Source organism: Natator depressus, chromosome 1, assembly GCF_965152275.1.
Source record: "Natator depressus isolate rNatDep1 chromosome 1, rNatDep2.hap1, whole genome shotgun sequence".
NCBI classification, from domain to species: domain Eukaryota; kingdom Metazoa; phylum Chordata; order Testudines; family Cheloniidae; genus Natator; species Natator depressus.
This window is the reverse complement of record NC_134234.1, coordinates 58,260,904-58,279,420: the sequence shown is the minus strand read 5'-3', so window position 1 is coordinate 58,279,420 and position 18,517 is coordinate 58,260,904. Positions and strand designations below refer to the sequence as shown.

Genomic DNA, 18,517 nt, shown 5'->3' with positions numbered 1-18,517 from the left:
AAGTTCAACTTTCATAATAAAGAGATTGCACTACAGTACTTGCAATGCGGGATTGAAAAATACTATAGTTTTTTACAGTGCAAATATTTGTAATAAAAAATAAATATAAACTGAGCATTGTATACTTTGTATTCTGTATTGGAATTTAAATCAATATATTTGAAAACGTAGAAAGCATCAAAAAATATTTAAATAAAAGGTACTCTCTTATTGTGTAACAGCACAATTAATCACAATTAATTTTTTTAAACTCTGGCTGTCAAGCAATTAAAATCAAATCTTTCACATTTTAATTCACAAACCTATTAAAATACAACCTATTTTAACCACTTTTTCCAGTGGATTTCACGGCAGAGTTTTTAACCCTCTGCTGTTCATTTGACATGTCAAATCCCATCCCTGCCCCCAAAGATACAATTTTCTGTAAATTTTTCTACACCTCATTTACTCCCTTCCCCTTCTGACCTCTCACCCTCCCCCACCAGTGTCTTAGCTCTGAGGTTATGGAAGTTCCTTTTGTGAAATCCACTACCACCACCCCCAAGCACACACATGTATCAGGAGCAAAGTTAATGATGTAACATCCAACCCACACCACACAAATGTAATTCATTTTAAGGGCTTTTTTTTTTTTTTTTAAGTGTTTATATGCACCACAAAGTGGAGTGTATTTAAAATGCAGTGACATATCTAACAGTAGCACAAGTGAATTTGTGCATCACCGAGCACAAAGGGGACACAATCCCAATGAGGGCTTCTGGACTCTATTGTAATAAAAACTAATAAAAAGCTTCCAGACAGACAGTGAACCCAACACCACTGTCAATGTACTAAAGAACCAGCAAGTGAAGGTACCTAGATACTAACTTAACTTGTCATTATACCAGATATGACAAGTTAAAACAAAAAAAACAAACGAACTGGTTAAAAGTAAATTAGATTTTTTTTAAATGTCAATTTAATGTGTGTTAGCACCAAAGGCAAAAGAATTATGATATTTGACTGAATTCCTTTAGCTTTTTTTGTCACTTAAAACTGAAAAATGCTGCAAGGTAAGCAAAATGGAATACAACAAGATATCCCATTGGTTAGTTTGTGTTGCATTTCTCATAACACAGATGCTTTCCAGTGTCTTCCTATTATAGCGCCTTTCCTTACAGAGAAGCCAGACTGGAAAGATCTGTATCCTCACTTCTGGTATAATACAGTACACAAGACAATATGAAAGCATCGTTGTATCACATATCAAGTTCCCATAAGTTTATATGCTGCAATGCAATTCATGAAGTGCCAGAACAGACATGCTGTTTTACAGATTTACTCACAAAACCTCTTCACCTGTTGGTTTAAACCCTACCAATTCCTTCATAGGCTCACTTAACTATGCGACTTATTAATCAAAGTGGACAAAGGAAAAATGTAATACTGATCTCTTGGGAGAGATTTTATTAACTTATAATTGACATTCTAGTTCTCTGTATGACAAGTCTGCCACACTTTAGGAAATATGCTTTATTGTTCATATACAAAACTACATGATGCTTTTTAATAAGCACCAGAAACCATGAAGACTTAAGTGCTACAGTATATTTTGTAGTGATTGTTACCTTGTCCCGATATTTAACAGGTCAAATCGGCAAAGCACTTCTAGAAAGTTGCTGGGTTTATTCAAACGCACTATTTATGCATTATGACTGGTATGCTCAAATCCATTCATTATACTGCAGATTAAAGGTCTCTGATAAAAAAAGACCATTTCAATACATTCATCCACATTATCAATGCTAGAAAGTCTAGTCACCATATTTATCTTTACTGAAGCTAATATGAATATATAACTAAAGTAACTTCAGATTTTATTCAGAAGAATCTATTTTCCAACAAAAAAACTTTGTTTTTGACAATAATGAATGATTATATTGCAAGTGACATTCTGCACCAAAAGCTGGAGGGCTGGGACTGCAACTAAAAGTCTACATGTCAGCAATACAGACACTTTTACATGAACTCTGACCATTTTTAATATTAACATTAAAGACCAGGTGCTTTAAAGTTTGTGCGCCTGTCAAGCAATTAAAATCTCCACACACAAAAAGAGAAAAAAACCCACAGAACACAGTATATCAGAGAATATAACACATTAGACACTTCCATGACATCTCAGATCAGATTGGCAACTGAAACTTAACATCCACTTGAGCTTGCTTTGCTAAGGTCACTATTTCTGAAAGTTTCACAACCTGGGAGGGAAAAAGGAAATAAAGTTAAAGATAATTAAAGAAATATTAACAGTTTAACAAATAACATTACTAAACTTTAGGAGTTCGACTAGACAGTCTATGTTACGTAGTGATGTCAGAAAGAGCTTGCCATAAGAAAAAAACAGATTCATAGATTTAAAGGCCAGAAGAGACCATTGTGATCATGTAGTATGCATGACACACACTATAGGACTTACCCGAATTTAATTTCTGCTTCAAGTCCAATACCTTTGGTTGAACTAGAGCATCTCTTTTAGAAAAAAAGAGTTAAGATTCTGGATTTAAGAAGTTTCCTGTGATGGAGAATTCACCACAACTCTTAAGTTGTTCCAATTGTTAATCACCCTCATTGTTAAAATATGCACCTTATTTCTAGTTCACATTTGTCTAGCTTAGATGCCAGGTGGCCAGCATGGATTACTAAGAGATGTTAATGATGTTGTTTGTTCATAACTTTATAAAACCAGAAAATTGTGCATAAGTAATCTACATAATCATGTGATCCTATTACTGTCACCCTCATTTTCCCTCTTCCATTTGTTTTTACACCTACTTGCTGCATCATGTCTTAAAACAAAGCTCTACAGAGAGTTAGGACTTGTCTATGAAGAGTTGTACCTGAAAGTTGCATGTGTGGACATTCTTATTCAGGAACAAGCCACTTCCTGTTTAGTTTAAGTCACGTTGAAAGTGGGTTAAACTAAACAGGAACAAGCCACTCCCATTCCAGAACAAGAGAATGCTCACACATTGCTCTTTAAAATTAATGGCCTACCTGAATCCATGTTAACTTTCAAGTGTAGCCAAACCCTTATTTTTTTATATACATTTATACAGTGCTCAGAACAATAAGCCTCAATCCAACTGGGGCCTCAGGGTATTTTTTTTTTTTTTTTAACACGAGTAAATATTCTCTGGAGAAATGTATGTTATTTTTAAACTACTAGTACTTTTTAAAGTGATTTTGGTATATAGAATATAATTTTAAATGAACAAAAATTAATTTGGGTCATGTTAATGTTGACAGACTGATTTCTTCATTTATAAAACAGTACCAGTAATTTTAGATGGTGGGCACCTTATACAAATGCAATATAGGTCTAAAACCCAAATTCTCTGCTGCAAAAGCATTCTAATGATCAACCAAGGGCTCCATCAGCTTAATAGGATTTTCACTGTGCCCTTAAACTCAGAGTTTTGCGGATCAGGGTGAGCAGGTTCTTTCACTGAACGCAGCTTGTTCTGGAGAGTTCAACCCCAGGAGCAAACACTACAAATGATTCAGATTATACACTGATAGCACCCTTGCTTATTAGGGAGTTCAAATACTTATCTTGGCCTTGAACTACTACAAGTGTTGACCTAAAAGTACACTACCAAGGAGGGGTGCACCATTAGAAGTGCACCCTTTCAGATGAGATTTTAACTTGAGGTCCCTTCTGCCCATCTACAAAGTTAAAGATCTGTTGGCTCTTTTATTAAAAAAAAAAAGTAATAATCTAGTCAATACTTCTCTCTAGCAATATAGAGCAGGTTCCCAGTTTGGGGTAAAATAGATTCTGCCTACAAAGTCACCACCCTACCAGTTACTTACAGCTTTGTGAAATACTTTGGATACATAGTGTCAGTCATCTTCAAGGCTTCAAATATTTTATCCTAGACTACAGTTTTAAGTTGACTGGGGGAAGATACAACTTTACTAAGACTTCATGTTAAAGCATAGCATCTGTTATGAAGAGTTATGCAAAAAGCTCTTTCTTGCTCACCATTTTAGCAGCTTCATCCAAGTCATCACAGGCAAGGATTTTGAGGCCACTAGCTGTTATTAAAGCTTTGGCATCATCAACTCGTGTACCTGAAGAAAGAGAAGTAGTGTTAAACAGAATTCAGTACTGAATGAAATAATGACCTACTAACTACCAGCTTCAATCAGAGACAGTGTGAGCTGGTGATGATCAGGTTTTCCCGGACAGATCTACCAAGACATCTCAAAATTGAGATAAGTACAGTATACACTAGAAGGCTTTTATAGTCGCAGCAAGTTAGATTTGCTGTTCTAAAATATCAACTAAACAGTTACCAAAAAAATCAATATGGTAAGTAGTAAATATTGAATAGAGTTATCAAGAAAAACACTGGATTTTAGATGTTAATATATATTTCTCTTTACAAAATATTCTTGTTTACAAGCAATTTTGCTATACATTAAGTGAACTGCTAAACACGGTGATCGCTATTATTAGTATACATAAGTATAAATAAATCCAAATACTTAGATTTACACAGTAGTGAAGAGTGCTCACCTTGTAACCGTACAACAATAGGTATTTTTAGGTCCAAATCCTTTACTGCCATAATGATTCCTTGTGCAATAACATCACACCTCATAATGCCTCCAAAAATATTCACCAGAATAGCCAGTACCTACATACAGAAAGCAGCATGTAGGGTTATACATTTAATGATAGAACACACATCAAGTCCACCATCCTATTAGATTATTATGAAGAATTTTAACACGCAGCAAAATAGACCATCACATCAGATAAAGGGATTCATCCAACTCAGATGGGCAACAAATCAGTTCTAAAAATTCAAGCTCTAGAAATTCAATGCTAACCAGATTGTTTAAGAAAGCCTTCATTCATATTCTATATGAATTCAGCAGACAAGTTACTAATCTCTAAAATAAAGTACATCAGAATCCTTTTTATTGGATTTCATTGGGACTGGGTCCAGAACAGATAATAAAAAATTCAGCTAATCTGGAGTATGGGACAGTGTGAGGCTGCAGCGCCATCTAGTGGCCAACATAAGAGATTGCGCACTGGTCAAGAAGTGGGCACTGTTAAGTTTATACGGTGAGTCGGATAAACATGGTTCTACTGTACAGCAAGACAATTATTGCAGGGTATAGAATCATAGGACTGGAAAGGACCTTGAGAGGTCATACTCCAGTCCCCTGCACTCATTGCAGGACTAAGTATTATCTAGACCATCCCTGACAGGTGTCTGTCTAACCTGTTCTTAAAAATCTCCATTGATGGAGATTCTACAACCTCCCTGGGCAATTTATTCCAATGCTTAACCACACGAACAGGCAGATTTTCCTAAAGTCCAACCTAAACTACCCTTGCTGCAATTTAAACCCATTACTTCTTGTCCTATCCTCAGAGGTTAAGGAGAGCAATTTTTCTCCCTCCTTGTAACCTTTTATGTACTTGAAAACTTATGATATCTCCTCTCAGGGTAGGTCTACACTATCTGCCAAATCGGCAGGTAGCGATCGATCCCGAGTGCTCTCCCGTCGACTCTGGAACTCCAGCGCTGCGGGAGGAGCAAGTGGAGTTGACAGGGGAGCAGCAGCAGTCGACTCACCACCGTGAAGACGCCATGGTAAGTCGATCTAGGTACGTCGACTTCAGCTACACTATTCCCATAGCTGAAATTGCGTACCTTACATAGACTCCCCCGCCTAGTGTAGACCAGGGCTAAGTCTTCTCTTTTCCAGACTAAATAAACCCAATTTTTCCAATCTTCCCTCATAAGTCCTGGTTTTCCTGACCTTTAATCATTTTTGTTTCTGTCCTCTGGACTTTCTCCAATTTGTCCACATCTTTCCTTAAATGTACCACCCAGAACTGGACACAATACTCCAGCTGAGGCCTAACCAGCATGGAGTAGAGTGGAAGAATTACTTCGTGTCTTGCTTACAACACTCCTGCTAATACATCCCAGAATGATGTTTGCCACTTAAGCTTCAAAGATGTTCCGTGATTTATTTTTGGTTTTGGAAAGGTTTTATATTTGCCATTTAAGACACCAAGACTAGCAAGCACGAATAACCATTCCCTTTGTAAAGAAAAAACAACCTGATTTGTAAGAAGTTAACTGAAATAAGATGCGAACCAAAAAGAAACATTTTGATCTATAACAAGAACGTAAAAATGACTGCACCATAACTTTTCCTGATAGTCTTGCTCAACCAATTTTCTGGGGAAAGCACGTACTTTTATTCAAAGAGATTAAACCTCAGCTACTAAAATCTATGTCATAACTGTTCCATTTGCCAACAGTTTGGCCTTCCAGTTTAAGACAATCCTGCTAGAAGTATTCCCCAAACTAATACTTTGGTGTGTCACCTGTAAGATGAACTCTGTTGAAGGACCTACATTAGAAGAGAGAATGAGCATGCTTTTTTAGACTGAAGGTCATTAGCTTTACCATCATGTCTTTGCAGACTACATTTAATGTTAGAAGTTAAATTACGAGTAAAAGGGGTAGGGCACAGGAAAATGACACATTCTTCTTGAGCTCTATTATACAGTCTGTATGAAGCTACTGCAAATGACCAATACACCAGGAAAAAATGCCCACTCAGTAGAGAGAGAGGGTTAAAATAAGTTCTCTAACATAAGCAAGTCATTTTCAAATACTTCAGCATATTGCAATGTTCATTCTTTTACTTTCCTAGATAAGGGATACAGCAGCTACCATACTGAAGTCTTCAGCACTGGCAAGTATGCTTTAACACAATATACAGGTGGCAGGTAAAGCAACCAAACAGGCAAACAAACTGACTTTAGAACAAAGAAGAACCACATTTTAAAAAGTAGTTCTTCAGCATTTTAGCTCCCTTTAAACAAAGTCAAGTTTATGGAAACCGTTTTAAATTATTTTAGTCAAAAGGAAAAAGTTATGATCTTCTCCCCTCAAACAAGCCTAGATGGCAAAGAGCCCAAGGCTAAAGGACTGTGAGGTTAAAAAGTACTTTCAGAACTTGACTGCATGTCTCCGAGGAAGACAAGGGGGGTGAGGTAACGTCTGTTATTGGACCAACTTCTGTTAGGGAGAGAGAACAAGAGAAGCTTTTGAGCCACACAGAGCTCTTCTGACGAGATCTTGAAGAAGAGCCCTCTGTGGCTCGAAAGCTTCTCTCTCCAACAGAAGTTTGTCCAACAACAGGTATTACCTCACCCACCTTGTCTCTCTAATATCCTGGGACCAACACAGCTATAACATGTTTGAGGGAGTGATTTGATCATTTCTGTAGCTACCAGGTAGGCCATGCCTTTGTGTTGGTACACTGTGGAATAAAAAAAGGATTAAGGAGGGGGGTGGTGAAAAATCAGAAGGTTGAGGTTCTACAGAAGGGTGTAGGAAGCCTGGCTGGAAAGCAAGCAGATAGGAAGCATGGTTGTTTGGTTAGAGCATGCGGGCCGGGATTCAGGACTCCTGGGTTCTATATCTGACTCAGTCTCCACAAAATTTCAGTGTGAATAAAAAAAGATGTTTAAAATCAGATTTTTAATAAAGATTTACTTAAAACTTAAGTTTCCAACCATCTGTCTCAAGGCTTAAACTTCCAATAAAATAACCTGACTTCTAAAACATATTTAAATCAGTAGGTTTTATTGTAATAGACTGAAGTGTTTGCCAAAGCAGCTGAGCTCAGCTGAGATGCTCATGCCAGCTGGGCCTAGATATAAACACACGAACTGGTGACAAGTTGATAGGCACCCTCACCTAGTCCAGTAGAGCCAGAATTCAATGGCCTTCAGGCTACGGTACAAGGCCCATCTGCAGAAATTTGATAAGGGTGGACAGGGAAGGGATTAACTGGATCACTGTCCTGCTCTCACCGCAGGCAACCAATACTAAGCGATGGGAAAGACCAGAGCATCAACAGTGCTTCAGAAGATTTCAACAATTGCTGTGCTAAGACCTTCAGTGCATAAGGCAGCAGGGAAATCAGTGTGAATGCCAATACCTCATGAACCAAATGAGCCAAGTCAGTGCACATGAGAGCATGATGCACAAGGAGTGCTTTGATTGCAATAAGAGCTCTGACATTTCTCAAAGCAAGGTCTGCAGCAAGAATCAAAAGAAATACTATGGTCTTCAAGATTAGAAGGATCAATCTGCATATGTCCTCAAACACGACATCAGTTCAGTCTCCCAGTCTTGAATCTATAGGGAGAGGACACTAGAGGCTTTGAGGTGGAGCTACGTGGAGTTCAGGCTTCAGAACGGCAGAATGCCAGGCAAGCAAATGGCTCTCTGTACTTCCTGCTGATCCTTCTTCTGGAGAGGTAAAATGTCATCCAGTGAGCTGGAGCTCAGTACCACTGATATCAGGCACACTGCCTGCAGTGAAGCCCATGGCTTTATAGAATGACAATGTCTCAACACTGGGCCCAGAGGGAAGCAGTGTCTTTCTATTCAGTAGCTGAAGCCAACTCAGGCTATTTCCAGAAGCTCTTCTTCACAGCATTTTGGGCTAGCCTTGTGCTGATCTTAAGGGAGTTTTCTACCTACAGAAAAGACTGGAGGCATTCCCCAAACGCTTGAATGAGACAAGTACAACAATCCCTTCACAGATGCTGGATCCCAGGCAAATCATACAGCAAGCATGCTCATCTGTGTACATGATTCATCAGGTCACGTTTTCTGTACTTTTTCTCAATGCATTCAATCATTTTAAGATTTTAAATTCTGCTTTACACTGGGCAGTGGTGTTCACTAAGCTCTCATCTCTCCACAGCTAGCTCAGCATCTCCTCCCCTACTAACTCACAGCCAACTCAAGCAGCACATAGAACTGTATTAGTCATCTCTCTGTTTCCTACCATCAGCCTCTGCCCCTCTGCTTCCTATCCATCTCATCTATTGCCCAAAGGACACATCTCCTACCTTTTTCCCAGCTCCCATGAACCTCCATCCCTCTGGAATCACTCACTTCTCATCACCCACAACCCTCCAGCTGCACAACTGTCACTACCTATCTGATTTCTTCTTCACTCAGCATTCTACAAAAGATAATGGGTTAAATATGGTATTGTTCGTAACTGTATTAATCTCTCCCTTCACCTGCTAAGTACCCCACTGTTCTATAGAACCACAGCTTACATCCATTGTATCTGCCAGCCTGCCCTTTTTGCTGCAGACTTAACCATCAATGGAGGTGGAATACAAGCAAGCAGTGATACCATGGATACCAAGTTCTATTTGTCAGCGTGACTGATAAATACAAAGTCAAAGGGGTACTTCATAGGTAAAACCAGAATTGCACTAGTGACTCACTTCAAGCTCTCCTCCATTCTGCAGGAAGAGATGAAATACTCCAAAAGCATACTGATGAGTACTCATGGGCAATATTGCTTTGTGATGTGCTTTGAAATTGAGTACACTGAGGGAATGATTTAATTCAGGAGGAAAAAACAGGATTGGGGGTTCAGGGAAAGAAGTTTGGGAGGAGAGGGATGGGAAGAGGAAAAAAAGTGTGACCTTTTTAAAATCTTCGCTGGATGATTGGGGAGAAAATGTGAGCAGAAGCGGGTGGGTGAAGGCCTCAAACTTAAAGTGAAGCGTTGTTAGTGCAGAGTACCACATAAACTCAGCTTTCCTTCGTGGTATTACTCCTATCCATCAGTAAATGTATGTCATTAGGGCAGCTCTAGAGTTCTTCCTCCTATTGCCCAAAATTATACTCAGTTAATTTTTAATTAAATGTTCAAATAAAATGTATATATTATTCCAACACAGGTACAAAGATCCTGGAGCTCTTCAAAATAGTACTGGGACATTCGTATCCTTCCAGGCAAGTTATCAAAATAATTTTATCTTACAATGTTACTATGTTACCAAATAGCACCTTAGAATCTTAAAGTTTATGTACAAGTCTGGAATCCTGTAACTGGATCTGAATGCACACACACGTGCACCCGCACGAATCTAGTTGCAGGTTTGGTACCTAAGTCAGAGATGGACAAGAGTCTAACCTGATACCAACATTTCAGTTTCAAATTCGTTTTCAAACAAGGAAAGCACGTGCTTCGGACATTCTAAGAAACCTCTTATTAGCCTAGCTGGCCACTGATCTAAGTACAAATAAAGCAGAATTTCTTTAGCAATACCAAAATTATCTAGTGTAAAATAAGATAGCCTGGTTTGAAATCACTTAGTTTATTCAGCAAGGACAGTTAAACAGCTTTAAGGATTTTTAAAAGGGTAATAATGGCACCTCTGTACTTGCTTACAGTACTACAGACGCGATTTTTAAAACTGTGGATCAAGTTACTGTGTTGTTCATTTGAGTCTGCTAAGTGTATTAGTGCTTAAAAAAAGTACACCAGAACTGAAGGTGCAAAGATAATTAAAAGGTAAGTTATTTACTATTTATTCTGAATACATGTAACAGTGTATCTTCTCTATGTTTATATTGCATCTAAATGACTCTGGTCAGTTCCTCGAGAATAACTGTTTCCATTTAATTTGCTACTATCTTTAACCTAACTTCAAATTACACAGGAAAGTGTTACTTTATTTATTCCCTTTTTTTCATACTAATCCTATTAGAAAATTCTACTTTTATTTTTAAAAGGAGTATTTTTAATTCCAACTAAAAAAGTGACCTGCAAAGAAGGGTGTTTGGTAGCCTCCTTTTAATAAATATAAAAAAATTGAATATTTTCTTCAGAACAGGGTTTGCTTCTTCTGGTTCCTCCCCTCCTCTCAGATACATTACAAGTGTTAGGTATCCTCTACTAATTTTGTCAGTTAACTGCTTAGGAAAAAGTAGAGAGCTACTGGGAATTACATCACAACTGTGCAATTGACAGACATTTTGAGTATTTGAATCTCCCACAGAGCCTTTTCTCATGCTTGTCCCTTCAACTGAGGGCTGAGAGACTTCCTACTTCAGTTCTCCTTTCCTGAAGGACTGAAGACTGATATCCTGACAAGTAAGAAACGTAGAAAAAACTTTAACATGTTTTTCAGGCACATCATAAAGTAGCAAAGACAGCACAGTTCTCCCCTCTTCGTAGCGCACCTTTAAAAACCACGTCTACTAGTGAAAACATAAAATACATACTATGCATTGTCTTACGTTTTAAAATAATTATTCAACAGTGCAGAACTTTGAAATACTAATCCTTGTTTTACCTTTTTATCTGAAGTAATAAGTTTAAAGGCTTCAGTTACTTGATGTACTGTAGCACCACCTCCAACATCAAGGAAATTTGCTGGAGTGCCTCCGTGAAGTTTAATTATATCCATTGTGGCCATAGCTAAACCAGCACCATTCACTGTAAGAAAAATAGTTACATTTAAGAACTCCATTACCAGTAAGTACATCAAAGGCATCTAAACATCTATTATGTAGAACATACGTACCTAGACAGCCTATGTTTCCATCTAGTCCTATGTAGTTGAGGTCTGCTTTAGCTGCATCCTTGTCTCTCTCATCCTCCTGTGTCCAGTCCTGCATATCAAAGATTTTCTGCTGACGATAGTATGCATTGCTATCAAAGTTTATCTTTGCGTCCATACACATCACTTGGGAAACAAACAAACAAAAAATTGTTTAATGCCTTTATCTTTGAAAAAGTCAAATACTCTGAAATACTTATTCTATTGTATATCAGAGCACCAAATAATTCGTTTTGGGCTTACATGCTAACTCATGAAGCCTTCATTCCATAAATTCCAAGGCCAGAAGGGAACATTGTGATCATCTAGTCTGGCCTTCTGTATAATACAGACCACAGAACTTCCCTAAAATAATTTCTAGAGCACATATTATAGAAAATATCCTATCTGGATTTTAAAATTGCCAGTAGTAGAGAATCCAACATGACCCTTGGTAAATTGTTCCAATTATGCCTTACCATTAATAATATGTGCTTCATTTCCAGTCTGAATTTGTCTAATTTCAAGTTCCAGCCATTGGATCTTATTACACGTTTGTCTGCTAGACTACAGAGCAGTTTATCATCAAATTTCTGTTCCCCGCTTAGTTATTTATAGACTAATCAAGTCACTCCTTAACCTTCTCTTTGTTAAGCTAAACTGACTGAGTGCCTTCAGTCTACTCACTATTAAGGCATATTTTCTAATGCTTTAATCGTTCTCATGGTGCATCTCTGAACCCTCTCCAATTTATCAACATCCTTCTTGAACTGTAGGCACCGGAACTGGACACAGTATTCCAGGAGTGGTCGCACCAGTGCCAAATACAGAGGTAAAATTTCTCTCTGCTCCTCCGATATTCCCTTATTTATGCAACCAAGGATCACAGTAGCCCATTAGGCCACAGCATCGCACTGGAAGCTCATGTTCAATTCAATACTCATCACGAGCCCCAAATCTTTTCCAGAGGCCATGCTTCGCAGCACAGAGTCCCCCATCTTGTAAGAATGGCCTGTACTCTTTTCTCCTAGATGTATACATTTATCCATATTAAAATGCATGCTGTTTGCTTTTGCCCAATTTACGAAGTGATCCAGACCACTAGCAGTGACCTGTCCTCTTCTTTATTTATCACTCCAATTTGCGTGTCATCTGCAAACTTTATCAGTGATGGTTTTATGTTTTCATCCAGATCACTGACCAAAGTGTTAAAAAAGCATCAGGCCAAGAATCAATCTCTGCAGGACCTTACTAGAAACACACTTGCTTGATGACGACTCCCCATATACAATTGTATTTTGAGACCGATCAGTCAGTTAGTTTTTAAACTATTAGATGTGACATATTAATTTTGTAACATTCTAGTTTTTCAGTCAAAATGTCTTGTGGTATCAAGTCAAATGCCTTACAGAAGAGTTAAGTATATTACATCAATACTATTACCTTTAGCAAACTTATAATCTCATCCAAAAAATCGTTAAGTTAATTTGACAGGATCTATTTTTCATAAACCTATATTGATTGCTAATCAACCAATTACTTTCCTTCGATTCTTGATCAATCAAGTCCTCTATCAGTTACTCAATTACTCAGGATCAATGTTATAGGCTTGTCAGTCTAACTACCCAGGTCATCCTGTTTACCCTTTAAATATTGGCAGAATACTAGTTTTCTTCCAGTCTTCTGGAATTTCCCAAGTCTTACTGCAAATCAACATTAATGGTTCAGCAAACTCCTCAGCAAGCTATTGAAGAGTGATTTTTACAATATTTGTTGCATTTCTAGTAGTAACGTGTCTAGAACAGTTAACACAAATTCACCTAAATAAGAAACTGTGCACCAAAATAATCCTTCCACCATGCCCTTTGTATATCTTTAAAAAAGCCACCCACTTAGGCTTCTGCTTTTAAATTAAACCTATGTGTTTCATAAAGAGAGCATATAACGAAGTCAAAAGAAATGCAGAAAAAGTCTCAGAAGAATACCAAAAAAGTTTCTCCCACAGATAGTGGAGGGACATTGGGGAGGGTGATACTAAAAGTCTAAGCAGACTCCTTGCATCGATGAAATACCATGTAAAAGGTTAAGATTTTGTCAGTTATTTTTAGTAAAAGTCACAGACAGCTTGGAGGGCAAGAAACAAAAATTCATGGAAGCCCACAGAATTATTGGGTGGGGGGCTGGCTGAGGGGGGACAACTAAAGCCCAGGCCCTGTGGGGGGGAGAAGAGATCCCAAACCCCAGTCCATGGGGGGGGGGAGGAGTCCAGATGGAAGCTCCGCCCTCCTTGCCCAGGGCTCCCCCACCTCGCAAAGCAGCTGGGAGCTCCAGGTCCCCTTTCTTCCCTCCTGCAGCAGCTGGGACCTCCAGGCACCCTTTACTCTCCCTCCCACAGCAGGGGGGGGGAAGCAGAAAATGTCACGGAGGTCTCTGAAAGTCACAGAATCCATTGCTTCTTTGACCTCTGTGACATAATCTTATCCTTAACCACGTACTAAGGAAACTGACACAAAAGAGACCCAACTAAGTTCAGAATATCAAGTACAGTTTCACTAAAAAAAGTGACATACAATATAGTCTTTATTCTAACACTCTTGTATAAAAAGTGCACTGAACTGCCTGCACAAAACTAGATGTGCAAATCTGAACAGCAGGGCTCAAGCTGAGACTTAGTCCTGGTCTACAGTACGCGGTTATTTCGGAATTAGCCGAGTTACTTCTAAATAAATCTGATTCCGTCCACACGACCAAACCAGTTTTTTTGATTTAAAGGGCTCTTAAATCCAATTGCTGTACTCCATCTCGGCAAGTGAAGCAGCGCTAAAATCGCAGTTCCGGGTTACAGGTACTGTGGACGCAATTCAACGTTATTAGCCTCTGGGAGCTATCCCAGAATGCTCCCTTGTGACTGCTCTGGACAACACTCTAAACTCCGACGCACTAGCCAGGAAGGCAGTAAAAAGCCCCTGGAACTTTTGAATTTCCTATTTGGTCACCACCAGCACAGACGACCATCAGCACAGTCCACCAGCACAGGCGACCACGCAGTCCTGGATTCTCAGACAAGCTCCAACATGGTCCAAACGGGAGGTACTGGATCTCATCACATGTTGGGGAGACGAATCTGTTATGGCAGACCGATATTCCAAAAAAAAGAAACGCAAATACATATGCTAAAGTCTCCAGGGCCATGACGGAAAGAGGCTACTCCAGGGACATAGAGCAGTGTCGTACAAAAGTCAAGGAGCTCAGGGGAGCGTAACAAAAAGCCAGGGAGGCGAACGAGTGCTCTGGGTCACAGCCCCATACATGCCACTTCTACCATGAGCTGCATGCTATTATGGGGGGGGTGACGCCACCACTACCCCACCACTGTCCGTGGACACCTGCAAGGGGGGGAGTAGCACGGAGCAAAGAGGATGAATTTTTGGAGGAGGACGACGACAGTGAACAGGCGGCAAGTGGGGAATCCGCTTTCCCCCCTAGCCAGGAACTATTCTTAACACTGGAGCCAATAGCCTCCCCCCACTCCCAAGGCATGCTCCCGGACCATGACCCTGGAGACGGCACTTCTGGTGAGCGAGAGCTTGATCAGAGCCACGCGGTGGGGGGAAAACCCAGCTGCGCTGGGCTGTTCATCTTTAGTTTAGAGGGCTCATCCCTGCTCAGAGCCTCATCGGAGCCACGCGGTGGGTGTGGGGGTGTGTGGGGAGAGGGTGCTGTGTGAAGCGATCATCCCAGAGAGCCCGCAGGCCCTCCTTTTGCATGGCAAACCCACCAGGCATTGCTTGCTATGGGAAAGGGGGCCTGGCAGTTTGAAAGCATTGAAATGAATGTGGAAGAAGCAGAACCCCACGTGCCCCTAGGGCTTACCATGGCTGCCTGCAAGCTGAATTCTGTTGCCTGGCCACATGTGATGGCTTACTCACACCAAAGAGACAGGCACTTCAGTATAAGAGGCAAAGTGTAACCTTGTACAGAAAGAACATGTGCTGTGTACTATGAATTGCCTGTTACACTGAGAAAGTGTCCCCTTTGTTCTCTAAAATGTATCTTTTAAAATACTACCCTCCCTTTTTCTCCTCCCGCAGGTGCAAATGTTTCAACACGGCCTCTATCTACTCCGTCCCAGAGGCTGGTCCAGATTAGAAGGCGGGAAAAACTAACTCTGGACGACACGTTCATCGAGCTCATGCAGTCCTCCTGCACTGACAGGGCCCAGCTGACTGTGTGGAGGTAAAAAATTGCGGAGTCACGTAAAGCGTTACATGAATACGAAGAGAAGAGGGAAGTGCGCAATGAGAGCAGGAAGGATGCTATGGTCAAGCTCATGGGGGAGCAAACTGACATGCTCCGCTGTATGGTGGATCTAATGCGGGAAAGGCAGCAAGACCACAGACTGCCGCTGCAGCCCCTGTATAACCGCCCTCCTTCCTCCCCAAGTTCCATAGCCTCCTCACCCAGACGCCCAAGAACACGATGGGGGAGGCTATGGGGACCCACACAGTCAACCCCAGAGGATTGCACAAGCAGCAGAAAGCTGGCATATCCAAAATTTTGATTTGGTTTCTGGATGTCCTTCCCTTCTCCTCCACCCCCCTCCCCCGTCTAGTTTCCGATTTCTCAATGTTTTGTGCAAGAAATAATAAAGAACAGTTTTTAAACAATTGTGACTTTATTTCCTTTCATATATATAGGGGGCAGGTAACTTTAAGAGAAACAAACAACTGTCACACAGTACCCTGGCCAGTCATGAAACTGGCTTTCAAAGCTTCTCTGATGTGCAGCGTGCCCTGCTGAGCTCTTCTAATCACTCTGTTGTCTGGCTGTGCGAAACTGGCTGCCAGGCGAGTTGCCTCAACCTCCCACCCCACCATAAATGTCTCCCCCTTACTGTCACAGATATTGTGGAGCACACAACAAGCAGCAATTACAATTGCAATATTGCTTGTGGCGAGATCTAACCAAGTCAGTAAACTGCGCCAGCGCGCTTTCAAACGTCCAAAAGCACATTCTACCACCATTCTGCACTTGCTCAGCCTATAGTTGAACTGCTCCTGACTACTGTCCAGGCTGCCTCTGTATGCTTTATGAGCCAGGGCATTAAGGCGTAGGCTGGGTCCCCGAGGATAACTATAGGCATTTCAACATTCCCAACAGTAATTTTCTGGTCTGGGAAGTAAGTCCCTTCCTGCAGCTGTGCAAACAGACCAGAGTTCCTGAAGATGTGAGCATCATGCACCTTTCCCGGCCATCCCACATTGATGTCGGTGAAACGTCCCTTGTGATCCACCAGTGCTTGGAGCACCATGGAAAAGTACACCCCTTGCGGTTTATGTACTGGCCGCACTCGGTGTTCCGGGGCCAAGATAGACGGAACGCATATTCCTATCACCTCGCCGCAGTTAGGGAACTTCAGTGCATTAAAGCCATCCACAACGGTCTGCACATTTCCCAAAGTCACTACCCTTGATAGCAGCTGATCAATGATTGCGTTGGCTACTTGCAACACAGCAGCCCCCACAGTAGATTTGCCCGCTCCAAACTGATTCCCGACTGATCGGTAGCTGTCTGGCGTTGCAAGCTTCCACAGGGCTATGGCCACTCGCTTCTCAACTGTGAGGGATGCTCTCATTTTGGTGTCTTTGTGCTTCAGGGCAATGGACAGCAAGTCACAAAGTTCCATGAAAGTGGCCCTGTGCATGTGATCTCCACTGGGAATCATCCCATACCTGCAACACTATGCGGTCCCACCAGTCTGTGCTTGTTTCCCAGGCCCAGAATTGGCGTTCCACAGCATGAACCTGGCCCAACACCACCATGATCTCCCAATCGCCACATGCCATGCTTCTAGGAACGTCTGTGTCCATGTCCTCATCAGTATAGTAATCACGCTGTCGTTGCTTCCTTGCCCAGTTTTGCAGGTACTGCACATACTGCTGGATAATGCGCGAGGTATTTACAATGGTCAAAACTGCAGTGGAGATCTGAGTGGGCTCCATGGCTATGGCGCTTGCATGGGTAATCCTGGAAAAAGGGCGCAAAACATAGGAGAGCAGAGTGGCAGCGGAAGAGGTGCTGTTCGGTTCAGAATAGCTGAAAAAAGGCGGGAAATGGTTGTCTTCTGTAGCTTTCATGGAGGCGGGAGCCCAGGACAGACAACATGGAGAAGCTTGGTAGCGCAGCAAGAGCGGGAGAGCAGAGTTGGCAGTGGAAGCTGTGCTGCTCGATTCACAATGGCCAAGCAGAGTTGGCAGCGGAAGTGTTCGATGAGGAAGAGAAAGAGTAGATACTAGAGATTACATAGGAAGACGAGAGAAAATGTGAGGTGGATTCATAGTAGCAGGAGAGCAGTGGTGCACCATCTGCTGAAAGCGGTATGGTGTCTGCACGCCAAAAAGATGCGAAACGATTGTCTGCCATAGCTTTCGCGAAGGGAGGAGCGACTGACAACACACACCCAGAAACACCCGCGAGAATGTTTTTGCCCCATCATGCACTGGGAGCTTAACCCAGAATTCCAATGGGCAGCAGGAACTGTGGGATAGCTACCCAAAGTGCACCGCTCCAACATTCAATGCTAGCCTTGGTGCTATGGACACACTCCGCCGAATTCACTCGCTTTAGTGGGGACACAGAAGACCGAACGTATAAAATCGCTTCCGAAAATTCAAATAGAATAAATTCGAAATAATTTCGTACTGTAGATGTACCCTAATACTGAAAATGTTTAAAGGAGGAACAGCAGAGATGTGCCGATACCTACAACATTCCAGCAGATTTCAAGAGACAAATACTTACTAACAACAAAACAAACCTGTAGTGTCTGAAAGACACTTCAAGTGTGTAGCTGTACTTTCACACCACCATCACAGACACTGGGAAAAGTTAAGACAAATGAGAAACAGAAAGAAGGTGCAAGTACCCAATCTAACTGTAGAACTCTACTGAAAGGACTATAATTGGTTGTTATTTAAACTAAATTTCCAAATTAAGACAGTGTTTTCATTATAACTTAACTACACACCAAGAAACTGCATGAAATGCTGTAAGAAGCTTTGGGTG

General features: G+C 41.0%; 1 protein-coding gene across 1 annotated transcript in view; it reads right to left on the bottom strand.

Annotated features, from left to right (window-relative positions):
• Window positions 1–1,415: 1,415 nt before the first annotated feature.
• The window catches only part of SUCLA2 (succinate-CoA ligase ADP-forming subunit beta), a 41,926-nt gene continuing 24,824 nt past the window's right edge, over window positions 1,416–18,517 (bottom strand). The window contains exons 7-11 of the mRNA XM_074960860.1: window positions 11,438–11,599; window positions 11,207–11,349; window positions 4,565–4,685; window positions 4,028–4,116; window positions 1,416–2,240 (exon numbers count right to left, since the gene is read on the bottom strand). Of these exons, the coding sequence (XP_074816961.1) occupies window positions 2,166–2,240; window positions 4,028–4,116; window positions 4,565–4,685; window positions 11,207–11,349; window positions 11,438–11,599 (590 nt within the window). The 3' untranslated portion in view covers window positions 1,416–2,165. The remainder of the gene's footprint in view (window positions 2,241–4,027; window positions 4,117–4,564; window positions 4,686–11,206; window positions 11,350–11,437; window positions 11,600–18,517) is intronic.